At 36.7% G+C, this 7,174-nt stretch overlaps 1 protein-coding gene across 2 annotated transcripts; it reads left to right on the top strand.

Annotated features, from left to right (window-relative positions):
- Nucleotides 1-125: 125 nt before the first annotated feature.
- On the top strand, nt 126-6,611 carry LOC108681722 (tRNA (cytosine(38)-C(5))-methyltransferase). Of its 2 annotated transcripts, none has more exons than XM_018170788.2 (8): nt 126-208; nt 462-742; nt 2,496-2,629; nt 3,234-3,358; nt 3,839-4,022; nt 4,481-4,512; nt 4,615-4,720; nt 5,360-6,611. In XM_018170788.2, the coding sequence occupies exons 2-8, from the start codon at nt 637-639 to the stop codon at nt 6,458-6,460; spliced, it is 1,788 nt and encodes a 595-aa protein (XP_018026277.1). In that variant the 5' UTR covers nt 126-208; nt 462-636; the 3' UTR covers nt 6,461-6,611. The 2 variants fall into 2 exon arrangements, with proteins under 2 accessions (XP_018026277.1, XP_018026278.1); XM_018170789.2 differs by having other exon boundaries at nt 144-158.
- The last annotated feature ends 563 nt before the right edge of the window (nt 6,612-7,174 follow it).

The following is a 7,174-nucleotide window of genomic DNA, read 5'->3' as shown; positions in this document are numbered from 1 at the left end:
TTCACTTTGTCCGATTTTGAGAAAAACTATTATTTTGCAAGTCAATCACAAAGGATTTAATTCCACATGCAGGTTCTAATGTCATACAATATAATCCGTTCTCACAGGTGAATACAGATGAATCGTTGAGCCGTTGTCACTGCCCCCAGGTGACAACGGTACGTTATGACGTTAACTGGACAAGTCGTACCTATCAGTTAGATAAATGGTTTGTATCATTACCCTAAGGCTTTTATCTGTATATAAGTATCGTGCTCCAATTAAGCTTTTTTTCGTCATCTTATTGTGTTCAAATAAACATTGAATTAAGAAATGTATAATTTACCCTTAGGTTAAAAGACTTAGCTAGGCCACATCATACGTGTCAAGTCAGAATTTTAAGTAAAGATTTGAATGTGACGGAAATTTATTGTATATCTTTTGTGTAGCTTTTTATATTTCTAAATCTTATTTGTTTACAGACAACCTGCTTCTCCCATCTCGGCTGTCGAAACTTCAAAACATCAACGCTGCAATCTACGATTATCTGCAATCAGATCTAAGGATCTTCCGAAAGAAAACCTTATTTTTCCTTGAATATATATAAAAACTGGCCAAGTTCTCGCTTGCCGCATTTATCCAAGCCCCGCAGCAACAATGGCTGATATTTTCACTCGGGCAGGGTATGCTCCCAATAGTCGGCGTGGCTTGAAAATGATGGAGCTTTTTGCTGGCATTGGAGGCATGAGAACTGCTGCTCTTGGTAAATATATGTACTTTTATGTAAAATAATTGTAATTTTTATACATAAAATAATCATAGGTCTTTTTCAGGTCAGTGAAACTATCTAAATTGAACTTGTTTGTAATGATCATACTGCTAAATTAAGTGGTGATGATGTGATCCCATTTTCCCTGTGTTCACACTTCACAACACATGTTGATAGGATTTTTGAAAGTAGGCTATCCATTTTATATTCAGCACAAATGTTTAAAATATTTATATGCTCTTTGAAAAACAATAAAAACATTAGAGCCATCAGTTCATCAATTTTCAATTTCAGTGCAGTGAAGAATACAAATTTTTTCCTTCATACTAAAACAACAGAATTTTTTTAGCCATGAATCCATGAAGTCTTTGAAGTTGTATCATAGATTTATTGAACATGTTGAGAGATTGACAGCCAAAAAATTAGGGATGCTGAAATACCTTATGTTATTACTAGGCTAAAGTTGCCTAGTCTTGATAATTTATTATAAAATAGTACAGATGGCATCCATGTTAAAAGAAGACTATAATATGTTGAGTTGAAAGAGATGAACTTCCCTAAGACTTCTTGAGATCTCAGCACTATTGTTATATACGTACTATCATATAATACCTATTCATATTAAAGTGTGAGATGTATTCAAGTGAAAAATCATTATCAAGACTCTAAAAACAACCCAAGCTAATTTTTTTTTAATTTTGTATACTTTTGATTCCTAGTTCAAGCCATTTAGCAATACAAGCCAGACAATTCTTTAAGCATTGACAGTAGTAGAAGCATCATAGTTTGGTATACAACTATCAAAGTGCTAAATCCATTCCTTTAGGAGTTACATGGAAAAAACGTAGAATGTTTATTTTTAATGGCTTGCAGTTTGCACTGTACTTTCTTGAATGGGCACAAGTTTAGAAATTCATTGTTGTTAGTGTTCATTTATTTTGTATTATAATTTTTTTCCACTTCCCAGTCATCAAAACTCTACATATGCTTCCCAGCTGCCTCCTTTTTAGCGCATTTTCTCATTTATGGAAAAAGTGCACTATTGTGCTCACCATGTCTGTCTGTCCGTGACCTCAAGTTTTCGTCAACAAGAAAATGTGCTCTCTGTCATTCACTGCAGTGAGTACTACTGAGTTATATTTTTTCATCCTGCTAGCATATTGTAACTCCAGATTACAGCCACAGTTGCTGCAGTCTCTCCTCACTTGTTCTCACCTGTTTTTATTGTTCACTCTTGCACCTTTCCATTTATAATACCATAATGCACAATACAAACTCCTCACATAAATCACTTTTCTCTCCCTCATTCCTCACATTTCATCTTAGGTTCTGCCCAGTTCCATCCCATGGGTTTAAGAAGTTGGAAGAATAAACTAGCTTTATCTCAGTTAAAATTCCAAAATTAAAACTTAATTTATTTCCTCACAGAATATCTTCCATCATTCTCTTTTAATGACCGAGTGTTTGTTTAGATTGTATGATTCAAGGACAGCTGTGTCAATGCCTTATTCTGTGTAGTTTTTTTTTTAGACACGCTATCAGTGTCTAATGATCTTGTATGTATTTACAACTGAAGCATAATTTTTTCTTTGACATGTGTGGAGATGAGGTAAAGAGTAAAAGCTAAACAGCCACTGGGACAAGTGTTAGTGTATATTGAAGTAAATAAGAAATTGAATTCAAGGCTTCTCACTGAACATCTTATATTTCATCTTATATATCATCTTTCTGTCTTTCCAATGAGCAGAAGCTGGTCTAGAACTTGACTCTGTTCACCCTTATGAAATAAACCCTAGTGCCCTTCTTGCCTACTGCCACAACTTCAGTGATCAAGAGGAGACAAAAGTCATTCTTCCCAAAGTGGGCTGCCTTTACAAACATGTAAGTGATTTTATTTTATTTGCTTTAGCCTGGCAGTAGATAGGTACATGGAAATATTAAATTTATAATGTATACCATTATATGAGGTGACTTGGATCATTTTTAGTGCTAACCCTTTCTGTGATACCAATTGTCTCATAGTAAGTGTATAAATACTATATCTCTTTATTGCATTTGTAGGTTATCTCAATGGTTCCAGCAAGACAGTTTTATGATATACTGGTACCTACTGTTTTTTCACGTCTAAGAGATCTCCATCATTTTAATTTACAGAGTTATCTTAAGCCGTTTCCTTTTTTTTGCTGGCAAGAATATTGCTCAAATCAGTCATTTAAATTGACTACCCTACGTTTTTAAAATAAAACCATTTTTTTTTTCAATTGAGTTTTAAAAACTTGCCTCAGAAGAAAATTAGATTAATATTACAGTACCGTTGGTGATTTGGCTCACTTGCCATGATTCCTATGTGCCTGAAGTAGCCAGCTCTAAATTGTCTCTAATTATATGTCTAAAAATTTAGACTCAAATTTTGTTTTCTCCCTCCTTTTATTGTGATGAAGCTACTTTGCTTGGTAGATAATTGATTACTTATTCTATACTTCAGAAACCCAATTCCAAAAGAAGCACCTCTCCAAAACCAAGAAATTTATTGGGCCTGACAGCTGATGAGTGGCATGCAGTCAGCCCAGACCTGCTGACCATGTCCCCGCCCTGTCAGCCCTTCACGAGGTCTGCCTCTCATGTCCACATATTTAATGCTCCTATTGCTTCAATATCTTCCAAAAGAGGATCATTGAAAGATGACATTGAACCAGATCGTGTTTATCACGATTTCATATTATTATTATTATGTTTTGTTATTCAGCATCATGGAATTATTTTTGTGTAACTCTTGAAAGTCTTGAGTGCGCCCCATTCAAACGTTTTTCCAAGCTCTTGATACTAGGTACCTTAGATAGTTTCGAGTCAGGAAATGGTTTATGGTTCCATTGAATCTGGGTTTATCTAATTTTTGTATCGTTAATAGTCCTCCCATCTTTCTAAAACACTGCTCATCTTTCTGACCTTTATATATTCCATTTATTGGTGCTTGCTAAATCTATTTCCGTCATCTGCAGTGGTTACGAAATTTTCGAAAGCATTTCACCCGAATGAGTAACAAACTGCGATTTTTTTTCTGATCATCTCTTGAGAAAGTGAGTTTGTCAGACAGGGTCTACAGCTGGACACATCAGACCCTCGCAGCGAGCCCCTCCAGCACGTGCTGACGCTGCTGCAGACTGTCAGGGAGCTGCCGGCGATGCTGCTCCTTGAAAACGTCAAGGGCTTTGAGACATCCTCTTCCAGGAACCTGGTTACTCGGGCCCTGAGAAACAGAGGCTATCTTTTCCAGGTGTGACTTGTGTGCCATGCTAGTTTGAAATTTATAAATAAGTGGTACGACAATTAAAATAAAAATTGGAGCCATTGTCAGGTTATTGATTTGTAACACGGCGAGTCTAAACCAATATATCTCCACGATTGATTATGTGTGTTCGTTTTATGGCTACTCTGCGTTCATGGAAGTAGTTTTTGCTTTTATTCCAAGGCAAAGACTGTAATTTTATTAGATTTGTGTGTCTTGTATTTAAATGACCATTCGTACTTGTCCAAGTAGGTCATGTTGCATTATAGGAAATTTTGCCTGTATTTATGTCTGTATTAATACGTAGATTAATACATCTGTTGCATTTTTTTACACTGGTGGTAAGAAACTTGAAAAGATTGGTGTCCAATTGTTGATATTCAGCTATTATTATTGGGGTTGCAAGCTTCTCCCTGTTATTGTTAAGATTTTGGTTCCCATTTCAGGAGTTCCTACTGTGCCCCTCGCAGCTTGGTGTTCCCAACTCTCGACTGCGGTATTACCTCCTGGCAATATTGTCTCCTGATGCCAACCAGACAGACCAAGCAGGGAGTTATGAATCCCTTACAACGGAATCTTGTCCCAACTCTCGACTGCGGTATTACCTGCTGGCAATATTATCTCCTGATACCAACCAGACAGACCAAGCAGGAAGTCATGAATCCCTTACAACCGAATCTTGTCACGTCAGTATTGTTCACGATATTTCCCTTTTTTTTTATTTCTATTAGGAATTTAAAAGCAAAGAAAACGCCAAGAAAATTCACCATATCGATATTGAAAACGTTTCGGAGTCCAGCTCCATCGTCAGTTTGACTAAACTAAAATTTTTAGTCAAGTCGAACTGATGATGGAGCTGGACTCCGAAACGTTTTCCATATCGATATGGTGAATTTTCTTGGCGTTTTCTTTGCTTTTAAATTCCTTGTGAATTTGCGATATAAGCGGACTAATAATATAAGTACTTATATTTTATCTCTATTTCTATACTAGTATTTATGACCGGGGAATGTAGCTATCCACAGATACGTAATGGGTTGAGTCGACAGGGTTATACAAGCAATATTTTTGAGTTGCTGTTATTCTACTTGACTTAATTTGTTTAGGGATCAGTCAAGTTGAGTGCTCGGTTGAATCATATTACTGGAATATTTCACGGAATATTATTTCGTATCAGTCAGTGATGTCTCTATGCTGACACTAACAGCAGTTGAGTGAATAATGAATGTTAAGTATTACGTAGTACCACAAGTTGATTCAGTAGCGTAGTAATTTCACATAACACATAGAAGCCAGATATTTAATAATTTTGTTTCTTATTTCAGATTCAGCGCAAGTTTCCGGTTTGTTTGTGTTTTGGTCAAAACCTGAAAGCATCAAACTACGTTAATAAGGCCCAAGAATGTCAGACGTGTCATCGCATCATAATCCACGATATTCTGTCGCTGCTTTCCCGTTTCCATTTTCCGTCTTATGTCTCTCCTGATAAATTTCCTTGTAATCAATCTGAAAGTGCAGGAGAAACAGAGACTTTCGCAGATGTTACTCCTCCCATTGCGAAGTTTTTAGAGAAGGAAATTTTTTCTTCGCCGCTAGGCAGCTCGTTGCAGCCTGATAATCAAGGCAATATTCTAATAAAATCGAATCCAAATAAAACTGTCATCAATTCTACGCAAAATGATCAACTTGATCAGATCATTCATGATGACGTTCAAAAGTTTTCCGAGTGCCACCGCCCTGTATTAGAAGGAGGAAGTTTGACATTACTTAATTCTAACTCCGGTGAACAAGCCTCTGAAAGACTCGTTTGTCCGATATATGCGACGCCAGGCAACGATGGATCTAATGTTACTCCTGGTCCTAGTGTTGAAGACAATTCAACATTGATGAAAAATATGTCCCAGTTTGAGCTGAAACCAAAAATTCTTGTCAGGTATGCCATGTTGTTGGATATAGTTGATGACACAAGCCAGCGGAGTTGTTGCTTCACTAAAGCGTATGGGCGACTCGTGGAAGGCACGGGATCTGTTTTTAATCCCTCAGGCCGTGCTGCGTTGGATGCAGCATTTGAAACTTGGAGATCGTCGAAATGTAACAACGAGATTGTTACCGAAACTAAAGGTTCCATTACAGAACAAAATAACGAAGGTCGACGTCCTCTTGAACCGCTACTAGATCATTTATCTGATGATGAAATCTCCGAGTTGAATAACCCTCTGCTGCCGCTAAAGCTGCGTTTCTTCTCACCTTCGGAATGTCTGCGTTTGATGTGTTTCCCTTCATCATTTTCGTTCCCTGCCTCGCTCACCACGCGCCAGCAATATCAGCTCATAGGGAATAGTGTCAACGTGTTGGTGGTGACCGTCTTGTTAAAGTATCTTCGTTACTGGCATCTCAATGGAGATATCAAACAAGACAGACCTTGATTATTTATCTCTTGAATTATTTGTTGTGAGATGAGCGTATTAAGTATCACTCTGAATAATGAAATGATAACGCGCTGGCAGCTCAGTTTCTGGAAGTTATATATGGAATTATTCTAAATTATGTACTCAATTTAATAAATTCGTATTCTTATATGTATAAATTCAAAATTAAATAATTCATAAATCAATGGGAAGAGAAAGATGAAATGTTCATTTTTACATATATATAAATGTTCAATGTGTGGTACGAGTTTAACTGCCGTTGAGATGTTTGCCGTGCCACGCACTGGGGACATATTGAACATTTATAAAATTTATAAATGTGTAAAATAACTGAATCTTTCCATTGGTGTATGAATTATTCATTTGAATTTATACCTGAATAAATACGGATTTATTACTTTGGTTTCATTATTTAGAATAATCCTGTACTTTTTACCGCATTTTCTCATTTATGGAAAAAATGCACTATTGTGCTCGCCATGTCCGTCCGTCTGTCTGTCCGTCTGTCCGTGACCTCAAGTTTTCGTCGACGAGTAAATGCTCTCTGTCACTCACTGCAGTGAGTACTGAGTTACATTTTTTATATTGTTGACCTTCAATAAAAATCTGAGTTGCCGTTACCATTTTTCTTTAACATTAATGGGAAATAGGAGTCCTAACCCTGTTCGAGAGTGTACAATGTTTACTCATTTGCCAATGAAGCCTAGGTCT

The sequence above is a fragment of the Hyalella azteca genome, unplaced genomic scaffold (assembly GCF_000764305.2).
Source record: "Hyalella azteca isolate HAZT.00-mixed unplaced genomic scaffold, Hazt_2.0.2 contig7843, whole genome shotgun sequence".
NCBI lineage: Eukaryota > Metazoa > Arthropoda > Malacostraca > Amphipoda > Hyalellidae > Hyalella > Hyalella azteca.
This window is presented reverse-complemented; position numbering and strand designations above follow the sequence as displayed.

Bases quoted from the DNA above. Each gene is read 5' to 3' on its own strand.
- LOC108681722 (XM_018170788.2), top strand. From the start codon at position 637: ATGGCTGATATTTTCACTCGGGCAGGGTATGCTCCCAATAGTCGGCGT. The intron at 2,630-3,233 runs GTAAGTGATTTT...TCTATACTTCAG, and splicing joins TGGGCTGCCTTTACAAACAT to AAACCCAATTCCAAAAGAAG. The intron at 4,023-4,480 runs GTGTGACTTGTG...TTCCCATTTCAG, and splicing joins ACAGAGGCTATCTTTTCCAG to GAGTTCCTACTGTGCCCCTC.